At 38.1% G+C, this 19,286-nt stretch overlaps 1 protein-coding gene across 2 annotated transcripts in view; it reads right to left on the bottom strand.

Annotated features, from left to right (window-relative positions):
- NUP205 (nucleoporin 205) overlaps window positions 1-18,973 on the bottom strand; it is a 90,466-nt gene extending 71,493 nt beyond the window's left edge. For both annotated transcript variants that reach the window (XM_027842332.1, XM_027842333.1), the window contains exons 1-10: window positions 18,903-18,973; window positions 11,843-11,985; window positions 11,002-11,173; window positions 7,873-8,017; window positions 7,238-7,397; window positions 6,646-6,874; window positions 4,299-4,463; window positions 2,841-3,016; window positions 1,200-1,316; window positions 284-421 (exon numbers count right to left, since the gene is read on the bottom strand). In XM_027842332.1, coding sequence (XP_027698133.1) covers window positions 284-421; window positions 1,200-1,316; window positions 2,841-3,016; window positions 4,299-4,463; window positions 6,646-6,874; window positions 7,238-7,397; window positions 7,873-8,017; window positions 11,002-11,173; window positions 11,843-11,985; window positions 18,903-18,930 — 1,473 coding nt within the window. In that variant the 5' untranslated portion in view covers window positions 18,931-18,973. The remainder of the gene's footprint in view (window positions 1-283; window positions 422-1,199; window positions 1,317-2,840; window positions 3,017-4,298; window positions 4,464-6,645; window positions 6,875-7,237; window positions 7,398-7,872; window positions 8,018-11,001; window positions 11,174-11,842; window positions 11,986-18,902) is intronic.
- Between the last annotated feature and the right edge of the window lie 313 nt (window positions 18,974-19,286).

The following is a 19,286-nucleotide window of genomic DNA, read 5'->3' as shown; positions in this document are numbered from 1 at the left end:
GAAAACAAGGAATCTATTAAAGAGGGACTTTTTTGAAAGCACATACATAGACCTTAATTCCAGCTCCACTATTTGGAGTGATATAAAATTAAAGGCTTTAATTATCTTAAAAAATTAACCCTGAAAAATTTAGAAGCAGGAAAAAAAAAAAAGGAAACATTGTTAATGACCTACATACAGACCTCTGTTGCAAGGAAATAACTAGAAAAATTGAAATATAGTTAAATTAAAGGCTCTACCTTAACATATCTAACTAAGTAAAAGAATAAAAGCTATAACTAACCTGGCGCTGAGGAGGTCTCTGATGAGCTACCCCTAGATAAGATCCCATGATAGTAGAAGTCTGAAGAGGTTCCGAAGGACACCAATATTCCAAAGCAAGCTCCAAATTAAAAGGATTTTTTTTATACAGCTCAGCAACCTGCAAGGTGCAAACATAGATTTTTGAGGGGAAATGTCAATTTTTTTCTTAAAAAAAAAAAATTCAGAAATTTAATGATTACAACCTTAGTATTAAAGAGGTTAAATATTTATTAAATTACTAGCTACAATTACAAATTATGAACTAATCACCGATGTCTGATGAAGAGTTAATGACTTGACTTCTCCCTTTCTCTCCTATCCAATATAACCTACAATCAGTTTTTCTAAATAATAAAGAGAAACTGTGCCATGTACCAGATAGCCAAAATCTGTATTCACGATCCACCTCTGATACATGCTGGCTAAGTGGCTCGAGGCAAGTTATTTATCTTGTAGATGCCCCCAGGCCACTCTCTAAGACACTATAAGATGCCAAAATGATACCTCTGTGATTTAGTAAAGGGAATTTCCTCACTGGAAGTTCCTCGGACTAATGAATATCAGGTCCTGAAAAAAGAAGCTAAGAGGGAAACACTAAAAACTATAGGTACTTGAGGAAAGCTAAATATTATTGCCAGGAAGTTCATTCTAGACAAAGAGGGATGAATTCTGGCTTTCCTTCAATCATCCACGTTCCACCCTAACTCTTCCCTATGAGACTTAGAGACAATAATATCATCGTAAAGAATACCTAAAATATTCATGATGACACAAGAAACAAAGATAGTTCACATAAATATGGACATTCTCCGTGTATAAGTTAACTTAAGGTAAAACAGCTCAAGAGTTCATAGAGACAAAAAAAAAATTAAACTGTATCTAATAATGTGGCTTACCAAAAGCATAAGGTGTTCCAGATCTCTCCGAAGTGAAATAGGAAGGTCATTACCCATATGCAAACTCATGTGAATCATTCGAGCATCTTCATCTGCTCTATTTCTCAATTGCTTCACCTATTACATTCATTACACATGTTAAAGACATGTATTAAAGGTAATGAAATTTTAAAAATGGCAGCTAATACAAAGAGATTAGGTATAAAAGAATGTCTTTCTTGTAACCTAGTTGCACTATTGTAACAAAGTGAAGATATTTATAGCTGGATTTTATCACTAAATTATCAACTATGATGTATGACAATATTTTAATGGTACATGTTTCATGCCACAGACAGGGGTCAATTTTTTGTTACCAACCTTTACCAAGCCTACAATATATTCCAAAAGAATAAAAAAAGAATTCCATTTCCTCATTAAAAACACTACCATGTACAAACAGTGGAATCAGATCACTGAATTCTACTCCTCCTGAGTCTTTCCATTCCCAATTTGTCTTAGAAGGAAACCTGAAAGCCAAAATCTTCATAGCAAATATACACATAAAATCAAATTTTTAAGCGCTTCTACTGGCTCAATACTTAAGAATGGGAGCTATCTTTGTTAATTTGTAGCTGTCAAGCAAATATACTTTCAGTTCAATGAAAACTGAAGACAAAGCAAACCAGTCATCAAAATTCTTGACTTTTGGACACTACACAATGATTATTTTCCTCAAAACAATATACCTCATTCTCAAATAAAATGCTACCTCCATTCAGAATCATATTCTTCTCATTTCTGATTCAACAGCTTTCTCTTTCTGGAGGCACAGCAATCAAACTCCCCAATGTATTTCATGTATGGACACCATGCCCTTTACAATGGCAAGATTATTCACAGATTTTAGGAACCTTAGAGGTCATCTAGTCCAATCTTCTCATTTTACAGATGAGAAAACTAAGACTCAGAAAGGTTAAGGGATGCGAGGTTCCCTGAGAACCTAAAGCATTTTGTTGGCTAAAAAAGCCAACAAAAATGGCCACAGCACCATGCTGACTTGAAATCTTCAGCACACAGCCTACAAGGACTCTGAGATCTTCTTCTTGGAAGATTAAAGTCAAATCACTATAGAAAGAAAGTTTGTATTTCCCCCTAAATCTGCTAATTTACAGGTGTTGATAGAAGGCCATCTGGGTTATCAGGTACCCAGAAGGACTTGGCGTCATCTACAAGCCTAGATTTTTCACTAGGTATTCTCTTTTTCCCTTTCATTTGTAAAAATGTGAAATAAAATCAACTCCAGCACTGCTCTCTGGGGACCATATTGTTCATAAGTTTCTGTCCACAGAATCAGCTGTTTATATACTATTTCCTCTCTCGGAGTCAGTTCTCTATCCATGATAAAAATTCTTCCCTATTAGCTCAACTCAATTAGCAGAATACATATGTCATCAATTTCCATGATTCAGAAACCAAATTACAACACAACATGTTCATGAACCTCCACATTTTCACAGTAAGTCAAACAGTTTAGTGAATGCATTCAAAGGTCTGCCCATCTTGAAAAGTTTGGCTTGTTTCCAAAACAAAGCTAATTTACCAAAGCCAAGTTTTAGGTATGTTGTAATTATGTCCCAATTCTGGGCCTCTATAACTTACCTTCATTGGCATAAGTGCAAGGAAGTCTGTGATGAGGTTATGAATTCTGCGAATATAAAATTCTTCCTGGTAGAAGTTTTCTGACCCCACTACAGACTCAGTTAGGAAAAGGAAGATATTGTCTGCAATTGCAAGCTCTGCCATTGCTTCATCTGCTTCTGTAAATTCAGCAAGAGCTTAAAAGAAATTAGGAAAAAATAATAAAATAATGGTAAATTTATTCATTGAAGATATACATCAATATACCTTACTTGAATAAAACTCAGATTCCTCTACTAATGCATACTTTGCCAGGCACAAGAAAAGCTGTCAAAATGCTATTTGCTGATGTGCAAACAAACACTGGATTACACAGGTGAACATATATGAGGGAGATAGAGTGGCATTCAAAACATAAGGGGAAAAGCTATTTCCATAGAATGAGAGAAGAATTAAGGACAAATTGTAACTGATATAACCAAAGATAACTTCTGGGCTACCGTTATTCTAGTTTTACCATATTAACACGGTCTAAGGATTCTACTTCAAAATTATACAGAAACAGCCTTAAATTTATCTAAAGAAGCATATAAGTAATGACCTCATGAAATCTGGCACAGTATAATAAAAAAATATATATATTAAAACACATAAAATTGACGAGCTTTAAATCCATAAATTTAGACCACATTTCCTAAAAAATTCAAAGTTAGTGGGGTTGTTTGTTTTTGTTTTGTTTTGATTTTTGCCTTTGCAAAGGACTGCTCAACACGGCCATCAGCTTCACAGTGATGAGGGCCAGATGGCAGGAAAGCTCTCTTCACCTATTCTCAGAGTTACCACACAGATATTTTCATTGACTTTCAGGTTCAAGAAATTGTGTAGGAAGGACAGAAGGGTCTCAGACCAGAAAAGAGTCAAGTCTTTAGTAACATTTGCATAAGTACATTAGCAGATGTAGGAAAAAAGAGTTCTCTACGGCATCAAAATTTAAGAACAAGAACAGGCCATCTATAACCTAATAGATTAAAGGGTCAAAAAATGATAATCCCTCGAACAGATGCAACTCAGTAAATATTTTTCTACTACAAATACATACATAATCTCTCCAGAATACAGACAGTATCTTACACATCTTTTTCCAATTGATCCTATTTGGGAATTTGCTCAAAGAAGGCATTCAATATATATTTGAATTGGATTCTATTTGCCTTTTTTAAAAGGTTATTACTTGTCATCAGAAATAAAAGTGTAACTGAATTTCTTTACCTTAGAATTTTCTTTGATACAAGAAAGCTAACTTAAGATTTACTATAAAAATTTACACCTGATGTAATTCTAAATAGCTTCCTATACTAATAGTTGTTTCTATTTCAACAAGCAGATGCCATTGCTATTGAAATTGCACTGTGTAAAACAAATTGCAGGTTTTTGTTTTAAAGACTTCAGAAATTACAATATTGTCTCTAATCAATTTACCTGGCACATCAGAGAGTTGAGATATCCCCCGCAATGCCAATGCCCAGGCAAGTCTAACAGTGGCTTGCAGGCCAGGTAATTTCCAAGGCTGTGAGTCTTGAAGGCGTGAGTGAATTGATGAAATATACTGTCTCTCTGTTAACAGTGGTAGTTGATGAATTATATCTGTAATTGTAAAGTAGGTGATTATACCAAAAACCGCATAATAATGACATTCTCACTTCCTGAATAAAAAAAAAGAATGGCTAAAAGAGATTTGATTTTTCTTCAGTTAATTACTAAGTCAAGTCAAAATACATAAATAGACAATGTACACAGAATGAAAAACTGTAAGAGAAAGATAGCACTACCAAATGTACATATCAACTAATAAAGAACATCCTTCCCCTACCATAGGAATTTGAAAACAACTTAATGTTACCTTTATATCATAAAAGACATGATTTTAGCAAATAAATTATAAGCAACAAGAACTTAGAGGTCTCTGCATAGGTTAAAACTCTACCAAAATATATGAAATAGAAGAACAAATCATGTGTTTATTCAAATTACATTTGCTGAATTGGTCAAAAAGCCACTTAGCCTATACAGGGACTTCAAATTTACTAGCCAAAAGCATTATAACCAAAAGCACCCAACTGATCTCAAAACTACAAGGCAAATAAGTATTCAAAAACATGAACCACCAAAAGTAAACATTTAAGGACAATCATCTTTGACATCCAGGGAATTCAAAACATTCTGAATTTATTTTATTTAATGAGGCTTCATTTTTTTGAAAACAAATAGGAGAGATCTGACTCCATGGAGTTAGAATGGAATTAGAAAACTTGTCTAGCTTATCCTACTTGCCATAGAGGAAGCAAAAGAGGAGAGACATGGAGAAACAATCCACAGGCAAGGGGAAGATGTCAACATTCCATCAACTGTCTTGATTAAGGGGACTAGGGTGAGATAAAGAAGAATTCAACTAGGGGATAACTAAGAAGCAGCTCAGCAGACAGGAAATTCAAGTCCTATATCTGACACATATTGGTTATGTGAACTTATCTCACAATGCCCCAGGGACTCATAAGCTGTAGAAGTGCCAATTGGCATTGGTCAAGAGTTTTCTCATAAGAAATTAGTTCCTTATACAATGAAATCAGGTCCAGCCCAAAAAACAAAACTGAGAGCATTATATGTGCAAATATTTATGATCACAATTTTGTAGGGAATTAAAAACTGAGATTACTATTTCTTTTAGATTTTCTCAGTTCTAAAGAAAATCTGTTTAAAAATTACTAAAGCGAAATTTGGGGTGAATTACTAAAGCGAAAGCTAGGTGGCACAGTGGATAAAGTGCCAGCCTAGAGTCAGAAAGATTCATCTTACTGAGTTCAAATCTGGCCTCGGACACTTCCTAGTCGTGTGACCCTGTCACTTAACCCTGTTTGCCTCCCTTTCCTCATCTGTCAAGTAAGATGGAGAAGGAAATGGCAAACCACTCCAACATCTTTGCCACGAAAACTCCAAATAGAGTCACAAAGAATTGCACGTGACTGAAAAACAACTGAACAATAACAACATGAAATTTTAACCATTTTACAGCAATGTGCAACTCAAAAAATGATTTATTTCTAAAACTTCAGTCTCAAGATCCTCCTTTAGAATAGATATTTTTGAAAGGCTTAGGAACCTCAAATAAAAAATAAGCAATTAGAATTATATACTAGGCAAATAGAATTCACTTACGCCAATACTTTTCTGACTCCAAAGGTCAAAAGTATAAATGGAACTGTATGTGTTACATATATGAAACACTTAATATAAAAATTAATATATTTAAAATGTTATTTTAAAAACACATGAATAGTAAAATATTGGTAATAAATGCCTCTTATTTGAAAACAAGCTTATAACATTTCTCATTTTAGTTGAATTTTGTAAACAGTCAAATTTAAGCATTAATCCCAAAATTTCAAAAACGTATTTAAAATGCCTATCTTTACATATAACATAGCCATTCTAGGTTCAAGTTCAAGTTCCATTTCTGACATGTACATGCTGTGTGACTTTGGACAAGTCACTGAACTTCTTGGTGCCCTAAACAACTCTTTAAGGCAAAGAAGCTGCAGAGCAACTGATTGTCCATGGGCATTGGTAGGGAAAGCTTCCACACCAGGAACTCCCCATTGCAATGAAGTCATTTATGTAAGTACATGCACATATGCATGCATGCATGCATGCATACATACACACACACACACACACACACATATGCCTACACATATATACTCATGTACAAACACATTCTCTCTCTCTTCTCCCCTCTTTCCCTCCCTCTATCCCCTACACTCTCCAGTACCTTCTCGGTCTTCTGCACCCTGCTCTATAAAACTGATATCAAAGCAGTAAAGGAGAGCCATGACAAGAGCCAAGTTCACACTATCCAATGAGCCAGAAGCTTCAACTGTGACTCTTTCTAGATGGCCAATCAGGAGCAGAGTATCATCTTTGCTTAAAGGTGACTGGCAGGTCCAGGAAAACAGGCTTTCTGCCAAAGACTGGCGGCATTCCTTGATGAGATCTGAAACCTAGAAGTCAAATATACAGCTCTCATTATGAAGCAAGAAGTTAATATGGCCTAATTAACTGAAATATATTTGAATCCCCAAGTCATTTTTAAACTACTTTTAAAAGTAGTCAGCCCCTGGTGTTCAACCACGTAGGTACCAAACAGCTATATGGAATGACCTTAATAAAGAATTCACCTCGGACATACAGCAGAGTAACAAGAGACATAGAAAATACAACTGCCAAGCAGTTCCCTACAACTGGTTGCCCTAGTCACCTTAAGAGGTCATGGGGCTGGATCAGATGTGTATTTTAAATAACTTTATATGACTACATTTTACATTTTTAAGAGACAGAAAGAAGTCATCTGGATGAACCCTTACCTCTTTGCGATGCTTTTCACTGCCCAAGCCTCTCTCTCGCTGTAGTTTCTCAAACTCATTGTTCACATCAATTTGTGACACCAGAGTGAGGATTTTATGAGTCAATCCCTGTTCCATTAGTTCATCTGTAAACCTTGTTGTCATGGACACCAGCTCAGGACTATAATGGTAAGAAATAAACAGTTAGAATGAGATGTTATACTTACACCTATTCAGCACAGGAGATACCATAAAACCTCAGTATGCCAATATTAGCTGCACATATAGCACAGCCAAAACAGTTCACTTATAACTTAAGGTATTTTTCATTGATTTTTGTTTCTCTTTTATTTAAAATTGTATTTAAAACAATTAAGATGTGCTAAAAATTATCCCTTAGATAATGCTTATGTTTTGAAATTTCAACAGGCTTCTAACCTTGTACATTCTCATTATTTTTCATGTAGAAATCAATAGAATGTACATTTCAAATCTACCACATATTTCTCAGGATAACATAAAAGTCACTGTTTAGATTACTGTAAATATTTGCCTTAAATTTGCATACCACTTCCTATTATGATGTCCCAGGTAACTCCTAAATTAAATTTTTTTAAATCTGTAAAACCAAGTGAAATCCAAAGAAATAGGCAGACCTGAGTTCTAGTGTCCATGTCTTGCCTCGCCGTGACTGTATCAAGGCTTTGAGGGAATTTGCAATGCATCGCTTTCCATCCCAGTACAAAAGAACAGCTACTAATCCTCTTGTAAGGCCAGGAAAATGAGGCTGCTGGTGTTCTCCTAAAAGTGAGAAGACAGTAAAGAAAAAGAATTAACAAGAAAATATAACACATATGAAAGATAAAGGAAAGATCAACAAACAGTTGAAAAACAACATAATGCAACAATGTATTTAGGTCACATATGCTTACTTTAGAATACATCTGTTTAAAATGATCACTAGTTTTACTTTTGCTTTAAAAGTCAAGTTATCATACAGAAGTGCAATCATAAAGTCATGTTTTTATTAAGCCTCTACTACCTGAAAGGGGAATACAAAATATAAGATATGAACTCTGCCCTTATAGAGTTCAGTTAAACATCTGTTTCAAAATATTCTTTCCTCAAATCAAATTTATGTTGTACAACAGCAAAATGTACTGTTGATGAATATTAACTCAACAGCAAGATAACTCATAAGGCTTCAGTGCATATGTTGGCCACCTAAATCTCAGCATCAATATGGCAAGTCAAAATCCATGGCAATAACAAAACAGTGGGTGGAAAATTTAAAGCAACCTATTTGTTTGCTTCCACTTAACTTATTTCCCAATCACAAAACTACATTTAAGAAAAAAGGATAGCTATTCAAGTTTTTTTAAATCTTCCATTAAAAGACTCTTAGTTGAAATAACTTCTAGATAAGCTAAAATCACTGAATGAATAATCTTTATTGACTTATAACAAGCTCAAAGCACCAATATGAAAAAAAAAATGCAGAGAGAAAGCATAATACATTAAAGGAGAAGAGCACGACACTGTCCCAGTACTTCCAAATTTCTATGGATCCCTGATCTCACCAGTGTAGCTATTCCATTAAACAGAGTAGATCCTAACTCAACCATACTTTTTCCTGAGTGATTCCTGCCCACATCTTCCTATAAATCATCCAGACGTCTCCCTTTAGGACTTTAACATTCCAGGAGTACCAGCACATCTGGCGTCTGCAGAGTCTATCTAAAACCTATGTTGTTGATGGACTAAGTGAATGGATTGCCCATCTAACTTCATGTTGGAAGAAATAAACATTCTTCATCTATTTGGCATACTTCTATGGTCTGTTAGCCTGAGCCTTTTTCAGCAGTCAGGGTTCTCAGGAAGAAGGCTCTTCAGTATTCTGGGGATACTTGTATTCAGCACAAAGACATCTACAAACAGCAGTGTCTACAGAAACTCAGCATGTAAAAGGAAACATTCTTGTATTTGGTCTCTGGGCAGAACATCCTGTATGACATGACCACCTTCGGTGACTGTACATCTCCTTGTCTGATGGCTCCATTCATACTGATAATCAAAGGATTGTTAAACAAAGTTATCTCTCTGGTTCAGGTTATCTTGTGTGATCTTAACATGTGTGTGACAGATACCTCTTGGATGCCTTTAAGACTATTTGGTTCTCAAATATTTTTACATAAACATTAAGAATAAACATAGTGGGATCAATTATGTGACTATTCTGTTCTCATAGTTTCATCAAGGATACCCTAGACACACGTGGAGATAATTCTCATAAAACGTTTATAAAGATAAGAATATACACTTATGGATCAGTAGTTACTGATGTCCTATCAATCTCCTTTTAATTATTGTGATTTTTTCCCAATCTTTCAGTATTTCTTCCTCTTTCAGATATCTTGAAAATCAGTCCTTTAATACTTTTGAAACCATATCACCTCTTTTATATATGTATGTGTGCACAGTAAATACCTTAATAAAATATTAAAATAAAGAAACCAATTCACTTGAAAGATATTGCTCAGGGTATGTCTTTTTGATAATAATAGCTTGCAGTCATGTTTTATATAAAACAAGCTGTTTTGTAGCTTTCACAGTTTTCCAAAGAACATATTTCCATAAAAGAAAGGCAAAATGGTACAGCAGATTAAATAATGTACCGTACAGTATAATAGGACCCTAACCGTGATATATCTTTCAATTTCAAACCTCAAAATTCAAAAATATCTCCTGGGCATATCCTCCTGGCTGTCCCTTCAGCACCTCAGTAACCTAGCCTTGGCATAAATCCAGCATGTTCAAACCAGATTCATTCTCCTCTCCCAAAAATGTTTCCCTTTCCACCTTCCCTATTTCCCACTCTGTCAAGTCTCTGAATCTTTGCTCGTGCTATTTCCTATGTCCAGCATGCCCTACTCAACTTCAATCAAAACTTTTAATCTCTACCTATGTTAATCCTACCTGACAATTAAGGCCCACCTCCAGTGCTACCTCCCCCAATAAGCCTTCCCTGATTCGTCTCAGGCAACAGCAATCCCAGCCTTCTAAGACCTTGTAAACTTTGTACCTCTCTTATGCTTTCATTTCATAGCATCTTGTACTCTTGCTATTTATGGAGGTGTCATAATTTTCTTCTAGACTATGTTTTCCATGAGGATGGGGAACCAGGTCCCATTTATTCTGTGGATTTATTCTATCACCCTGCCAACTGTTCTGCACATGTCAGATTCTGATAAATATTTGTTGAATTTACTGAAGTGGAAAGTTTAATTCCATTTCTAGTCCCATCCCTTAGTCTCTAATGTGGCACTGGGCAATTTATGGAACTTAAGACCTCAAATTCCCCATGTGAAAAATAAGAAGATATTCATTCTCTAGAGAAGTTGCCTTAGATAGTAATAAATACCCGATGATACACAAACACATACACACACATATATGTATATATATGTGTAGACATACATATTGTCTACGTCATAAAGTAATTTCAAAAAGTTACATTGAAACTGATTAGATTAATAATTTTAACAAAGAAAAAAGACATATCCTGAGTAGTATCTTTCAAGTGAATTGGCTTCTTTATTTTAAGAAATGGACAGATCTGGATTCTAGATCATTTACCATTTTCTAAATATGAACTGATAATTACAATCAACAGCACTACCATATCACAACAGCCACATTTATATAAAATTGCCTAAGATTTTCCAAGCGCTTTCTTTACCACAACCCCATGCATTCAGCAGAGCTTTGGTTTAATTCCAACCTACCAGCCAAAAGAAGTTCAACAGCAGCTAGTTCACCAATGTCAAAGAGGTCACTTAGGATGAAGGCTTCTCTAATGAGCTGCTCAGGAAGAAGTCGCGTTCCTTGCTGACCCTGGATAGCGACTCCTTCTGTACTTGCCTTCTGAATCTTCTCATGCTGCTGAACATTTTTGGCCTGAAAAGTGAAAATGATGATAAACTGAATATATAGTCAGCAAGAGGCTTCATGTCACCTCTAAAAGGATGAGATCAGTAACCTAGCCTTGACTTAAGTACAAACAGAAACATTTTTTCTTAAATAATCTAAGAAGAAATTGATAGCCCTAAGGTAATAATTTTAAATAATATTACTCTAGTTTCCCTCTTTTCAGTCTAACCACTTCCTCAGCTTTCATAGGTTCAAATATGTTTATGGAGAAAATTCCCAAAAGTATTTTTTATCCGGCCCTAACCTGAATTCTAAGGGCTAGTCCAGAGTCACCAACTGCTTGATATCTCCATCTGGACATCCTCACGTTCAACTCACATTCAACACATCTGAAAAAGAACTCATGATCCTCTCCCTAAACCTACTCCACTCCAAACTTTCTGATTTCCACTGAAGTCACCACTACACTCCCATTCTCTCCCATTCATAACCTCAGAGTCATCCTGGGCTCCTCCCTCACCCCCCACCCCCACCCCATATATCCAAACAATTATCTTGTCTTATCAATTGTACCTCTATTACATCTCTTGTATCCATTCTTTTCTATCAATTCACATGGCCACAACCTAGTTCCTCATCGCCTTGTAGTTAATACTCCCTTTCTCATTATATAATTCCCAAAAGAAAATTCCTTACTGGATTCTTAAATAATGAGATGAAATCAGGTTTGTGTTTCTTTAAAACAAGGTCAACAAGGTGAACAGCTTCAGGTTGTCTTCTCCAAATGGCGTTTCCCACTGTTTGCCAGATGTCTTTGTATGGACCCCAAAGGCTAGCAGCTTAAAGAAAAATGAACAAATTAAAATCTACATTTGAAATGCAATCTTGTAAATCTAAAACTATTCAATTTCACTATTAGATGAAGAAAATTATTTTGCAGAGAATAAATGATCCTACTTCTAAATACAGAAAGCTATCTGTACCAATTACACATAAACTTATAAGTATAAATTTAGAAATTTTGATGTTCTTAGAAACAAATATACATGATACTTTACCCCTACGTAGTTGAGACAGAAACTAGACCTGTGATTTCATTGTAATAGGAAACTCCCTCCCAGCAATACACTTTCCCTGAAACTTAAGAGTCTCAGACTTGTCTAGAGCAGAGGGGTTAAAAGGAGAATACAATATTCAAGTGAAGGTCAAACCAGATTAAAATGCAACTGGGAAACTATTTAACAAAATAAAAAAAATAAAACATATATTACATTATAGTTTAAAGTTAAGTCAATATGCCACCCACAGGGATCTTTACATATAGGTTAGCCCTGCCCCCTCACCCTAAGCTCATGCAGAACTTGAACCCATGTATTTATTCCTGGCTCCAAGGCTAGTTTTCTATTCACCATAGCAGTCCAATATCTATAAAATTACAAGAACAATATCTTATAAAATTACAAGAACAAAAGTGGAACACAATACACACAGCTTATGAAAAGCAGGGATGGTTTTATGAAGTTTCAATAAACAAGACAGGTTAGGAGTCCAGAAAAAAAAAATGGCAAATTTTCTGGGAAGCTATTTGAGAGTGGTACAAATTTTTATTTCATTTTATGTAGCTATCATATTCTTAGACAATTTATAGAGGAATATACAAATCACACAGAATGGAAATGTGCAGATGGGATGCAATCCGCCCTATTTACTAGAGTATCTACATCAAATAGATCACAGATTCATACAATGAAGATAGTACAAAAACTGATATGGCAGAGGAAGTGGAAGGACAGATAAGAGGAAGCAACTTTATTGCCTTGAATGGCCAAGCTAGAGTTTGAATTTTATGCTTGAAGCAATGGAGAGCCACTGTAGGATCTGGGGGCCAGGGAATATTTGCTGAAATTAGTGTTTCTGAAAGTTTAATCTAGCAGTGCTATGCAGAATGGGCGGAAAAGACACTAAATGCAAAAGGCCAGGTAGGGGGTTATTATAGTAATCTAGATATGAGCACACGAACTACAGTTGGTCTTGAAAACAAAAAGGGACAGACACCAGGAACACTGCAAAGAAAGAATCAGCAGGACTTGGTGACTGACTGGAAATGGAAGGGAAAAGAGCCAAAATAACTTAAAGCCAAGTCAGGAAAAATTTGCAAGCAAAATATCACAGAAACAATAATAGAAGAGAAAGAACACTGGCTATTTAAGACCTAGCCCACAAAGAGCTATACTCCAGGCATTAGCCAAATGTTTAAAAATGAGTCAATTTCTAAGTACTACAGGTAATACTCTGAAAATTTCTGTTTTAGTCAACCAGAAGAAACTCAGTTCTTCTTAAACAGGTACTCTGCTCCTTGGTAATGTGGTATAGGGGCAGGGCACTGGTCTGGAGTCAGGGACTTGTGCTGAAACCTTGACTCCACCATTTATCCTGTGGAAGCCTGAGCAAATCAATTAAGAGCCAAACCCATACCAGATTAAAATGTTATTGAGAAATGTTTAATAAAATAAATAAAAATAAAGTACAAAACAGGCAAATGTTAATTTGTAGTTTTTTAAGTTAATACGCTGCCACAGAGATCCATTTCTATTTGAGTTTGACTGTTGTTTGTCCTCTGATCTCAAAGAGGACCATGACATCAGGAAGGTGATATCATGACTCACAAGTGAATTGAATTTAAGCGAGGCAGGGCTGTGCAAAGTCACCAGTCTCTCTCCTTTGGAGCCATCTGGGTTCAGTGGCCAAGATACAGATGAGGATGACTGGAGATGGCCCTGGACACGGTGGGAGACGTTGGCCTTTTTAAGCTAAGGTCTTTCCCACGTCTCAGTTTGTCTGAGGCAATGCTCATTTAGTGATGAAGGCTAGGTAAGAAAAGAGGCAAAGAATAGCCACTTTTACCTAGCCAAAAAAAAAAACCCATCTGGATGGGGAAGACCCTCAGGGTTTCTGGTCAAAGAGAAACAACTGCTATTTACACTCACTCGAAGCTAATCGGGACCCAAACAATGACCAAGTAGGGCTTGGCCTGGGACCTAATGTTGGCCAATCAATGACAGTCAAAGTGATTTGGGGTTAAGGCTGGTCTTTAAGAAGTAAAGTTAATACAGCACGAATCAGGAGGTCTGAGTTCAAATCCCGCCTCAGATACTTGACACTTACTAGCTGTGTGACTCTGGGCAAGTCACTTAACCCCATTGCCTAGCCAAAAAAAAAAAGTTAAGACACCAAGGAACTGGAGGATCAACAGAAGCACCTTTTGTCTCTTTCCACGTCTTGTCCAAAATTTGTATTAGCAGAATGGATAAAGGTACAGGAAGCACTCCTACTAAAGTAGAGATGATATGAAGCTAGAAGTAACTAAGATTCTAAGTAACAGATTAAATGAGATTAACAGACTAGAACAATGTGCCAAAATTAGATATAACAGGGATACGTGTAAAGTCTTACAATTTGATTTTTTCCTTTTGTTAAAAATTATTTATTTTTAGTTTTCAGCATTCACTTCTGTTAGGGTAATTTTCTCATGGGAGTTCTAGCTTCTCTTGGCAGAAGCTGAGGGTCGCAACCTGTTGCGTGGCAAAAACAAGGAAGTCTCACAAGACCTCTCCTTTGCTGACACGCTGCTCCCATGGTTGGCTGGGCTCTCCTCTTATTGAGAGAGAGCATTCCTACTCATACCCCTGATACGAGGGCTGCAGGTGTCCAGCAGACTTGGTGATTGGCTATCATGTGGAGATCATGCTTTGATCAGGTGTTACTAAGGATATAAAAGAAAGCTACTAGCACTTAATAAACGGAGCTTCTGCGCTCTTGCTGTCTCCCATCTCATCAATGCACCTCCAGGTTAAGAGTATTGAGCTGGTCTCATGCTCACCACTGCAGCGGCCACATCAACTTCTATAGGATTTTGAGTTTTAAATTTTCTCCCCCTTCCCAAAATGGCATGCAATCTGATATAGGCTATACATACACATTCATATTAAACATATTTCCACATTAGTCATGTCATAAAGAAGAATTAGAACCAAAGAGAAAAAAACACAAGAAATAAGAAACAAAAGAAAGAAAGAAAGAAAATAGTATGCTTCGATATGCATTCAGACTCCATAGTTCTTTCTCTGGATGTGGAAAGCATTTTCCATCATGAGTCTTTTGGAATTGTCTCAGAACCTTACATTGCTGAGAAAAGCTAAGTCTATCAAAGTTGGTCATTGCACAATGTTGGCTGTACCTGTTACTGTGTATAATGTTCTCCTGGGTCTGCCCACTTCACTCAGCACCAGTTCATGTAAGTCTTTTGAGGTTTTTCTGAAGTCTGCCTGCTCATCATTTCTTATGGAACAATAGTATTCCATTACATTCAGAACTTTTTCAGCCATTCCCCAATTGATGGGCATCCCCTCAAATTCCAATTCTTTGCCACCAAAAAAAGAGTTGCTATAAATATTTCTGTACATATGGGTCCCTTTCCCATTTTTATGATCTCTTTGGGATACAGACCAGAAGTGGCATTGCTGGGTCAAAGAGTATACACAATTTTACAGCCCTTTGAGCATAGTTCCAAATTGCTCTCTAGAATGGTTGGATTGGTTCACAACTCCACCAACTGCATTAGTGTTCCAATTTTTCCACATCTTCTCCAACATTTATCATTTTCTTGTTTTGTCATCTTGGCCAATCTGATAGGTGTGATGTGGTACCTTTGAGTTGTTTTGATCTGCATTTCTCTAATCAATAGTGACTTAGAGCATTTTTTCATATGACTACAGACAGCTTTAATTTCTTCATCTGAAAACTGCCTGTTTATATCCTCTGACCATTTATCAATTGGGGAATGACTTGTAGTCTAATAAATCTGACTCAGTTCTCTATATATTTTAGAAACGAGGCCTTTATCAGAGATACTGCTGTAAAAATTGTTTCCCAGCTTTCTGTTTCCCTTCTAATCTTGGTTGCACAATCAAAATTATCCATTCTGCATTTCATAATATTCTCTATAATTTGACTTTTTAAACCAACTGAACAAATACAGGTTTGGGAAGGCCTAGCTTATGGCTGTTCATTGAAAAAGATCCAAGTTTTAATTGCCTTCAAGCTCAAAAGATGAAAAAATATGTTCCCATTAAAAAAACTAGTGCAAATAGGATTCCTACTGTACTACAGATGTCGCAAGTTCCCTAAGGAGCTCTGCCTACCATAGCAGAATCCTTTAAGGAGCTCTGCCCACCATATTAGTGTTACAATAAACTTTTTGCCACCTGACTGGAAGACTGCTTGAGTCCATGAATTCATTCCAGACAACCCTGTCCTGTACTTTGGTCCTTGAGAGGTCTCTGAACCCCTCAAACCGCATCAGTTGGACTAGCTGATTCTTAAAGTCCCTTCAAGATTTAAGATTCTGATTCTAAGTATTGACATAGTAAAAGAAGACCCCAAACACCACACTCAACAACTGGTTACAAATATGAAGGAAAAAGTCTATTGTGTCTGGTTCACCCAAGAATCAGAGAAATTCAAGAATCACAAAACTGAATTCATAGAATCATAGAATTTGAGAGTTGGACTAGACCACCACAGCCATCTAGTAAAAACCTCCTCTTCCCTACGCCATACCCAACAAGTTGACATCCAGTCTCTGCTCGAAGACCTGAACCACCAGCAGGTGGCATTTATTCCTGAAAGGCAGTGAGTCAATGAAACCTTTTATACGAACCCTGCAGTAACTAAGCCAAAACCACCTTTTTGTAACAATTTGTTTTTTCTGTAAATCTGAATATTCACACATTTAGCTTTCCTAGGGGCTACAAGCTCCTCAAAGACAGGGGCTATTTCAAGTAATATTTTTTTCTTTGAATCCTCAGCACCGGAGCACAGAGTAGAAGCCTAAGAAATTGAAATAATTCATGGAGGACTGAGCTAAGAATCATGAAATTGTGGGTTCAAATCCCTCTTCTGATACTTACAGGCTGTGATTCTGGATGAGTCCTTTATCTTCTATGTGCCCCTGAGATTTCTCTAAGTCACAGACAGGGAGTTTCTCCACAAGGGCCCAAAATCAGAGACACATAACTTAAAGTGAAATGTGATTCCAACATGCTGTTTACTACATGTAGAGTCTCCTGAATCTGGGTCTTCTCACTGTCTGTCCACTGCTGAAAAACCCTCTCCTTATCTCAGCCTCCAGGCTTCCTTCAAGACACAGATCAAATCGCACCTTCTGCAAAAGGGCCCCATTCTCCCTATGACTTCTCTCTGAGAAAACCTTTCATTTATACTTTATGTGTCACGTGTGTAAAACTGCATACTGTCTCCCGAATTAGAACAGGAGCTCCTTGTGGGCAGGGATATTTTTAGCTTTCTTTGTAACAACAACCCTTAGCACAGTGCCTGGCTTAGTAAGTAAGTGCTTAATAAAAGCTTGTTGACTTAATTTATTACCTATGTGAATTTCGGTAAGTCACTATACCTTCCTAAGACTCACTCAGTTACCTTGTCTGTAAAATGGAGGTGGCCTGTCTGGCCTCTGAAATAAATTACTGGTAATCAATAATCAATATCAATAATCAATCCTAAAACCTCCAAAACCCACTACACCATCCCACACATGAACAGGTAACAAGCTTGTTGAACACTCAAGACTTACTTAGGCACATGAAACAATCAGAAGATCTCAACCAACAAGTATATGACCAACTTAATCCTCAACCCCCTATACACTGTGTCTACCATGCACTGTAAACTCTTCCAGTGCAGAAATTACAATTTATTTTTGAGACATTTTCATTTTTCGGACCCCAGCCTTCAGCACCCTGCACCTGGGATACTAAACAAATGGGGACCAGAAGCAGATGGGTGGCCTAGGGGATGGAGTGCTGGACAGGAAGACCTCAGTTCAAATTCAGCCTCTGACACTTCCTTGCTGTGTGACCCTGCCCAAGTCATTCAACCTGCGCCGGCCTCAGTTCCCTCATCTGTAAAATGGGGATTATAAACTAACCCCTACCTCCCAAGGTTGTGTGACCCTGGGCAAGTCATTTCACTTCTGTCTGCCTCAGTTTCCCCATCCATAGAATAAGGATAGTAATAGCACCTAACTCCAAGATTACTAACTCTGTGTCCCTGGGCAAGTCACAACCTCTCCCTGCCTCAGTTCCTCCATCTGCAAAGTGGGGATAAGAATAGCACCTAACTCCCAGAATTACTAGCTGTGTGACCCTGGGCAAGTCATTTAACTCTATTGGCTTCAGTTCCCTCATCTGTAAAGGAGGGGGTGGTGATAATAGCCCCTACTCCCAAGGTTGCGTAAGCCTGGGCAAATTCACTGAACTCCTGCCTGCCTCGGTTTCCCCATCTGTAGGATGAAAGTAACAATACCCCCTTCCTCCCCGCGGGATCGAGGATCCACGCGAGACAGCATTTGTGGAGCGCTCTGCAAACCCCCCGGGCCACCTCCCTGCTCCCGTCCCCGGGCCGGGGCCTGAGGCCCAGCGAGGGGCCGACGGAGAAGGCGGGGGAGCAGCTCGGCCTCCCCGCCCTGGCCGCCCGGAGCTGGCGGGGCAGCCTCGGCCGCGGCCGCAGCATTCAAATCCCGTCGAGGGGCGTGACGCGAGGCCGGCTCCAAGGCCGGGGGCCCGCACCCAGGCAAAGTCGGGGGCCGTGCTCCCCGCGCCCCGCCCCCACCTCCCCGCACCCCGGGGCCCCGGGGCCGCCGCGGCCGCGGAATCAATGAGGGGCCCCCGCCGGCTCTTACCCGAATTTACCGCCAACAACGAAGCCATCTTGGACGCCAACTACCCGGGTTCTCCAGCGCGTGGAGGGCCCAGAGGAGAGAGGGGCAGGCCGTGGCGGTGCCTGAACAGAATTGCTGCGGTCCCGCTCTCCGCGAAACTCACGCCGCTACGACAGAGGCGTGCGGCGCGACCCAGATAGCTGCCTCCGGTGTAAATGTCGATTTTCGTTTTTAACGTTTCTTTTCAAATAAGGCAGGGGCCACTCCAGCGACATGCGAGGTCTTCAGGCGAACGCCGGCTCCCGCAGTCCATGCTGGGATATGTAGTTCGGTCGTCACTGTCGGCTTTACTGTAAGTTAGCTAGTAAGTGAAAGCGGAGATCCGAATCCCCGGGATTAATGATT

This window comes from Vombatus ursinus, unplaced genomic scaffold (assembly GCF_900497805.2).
Source record: "Vombatus ursinus unplaced genomic scaffold, bare-nosed wombat genome assembly UNPS02014870.1, whole genome shotgun sequence".
In the NCBI taxonomy this organism is placed as follows: Eukaryota; Metazoa; Chordata; class Mammalia; order Diprotodontia; family Vombatidae; genus Vombatus; species Vombatus ursinus.
This window is presented reverse-complemented; position numbering and strand designations above follow the sequence as displayed.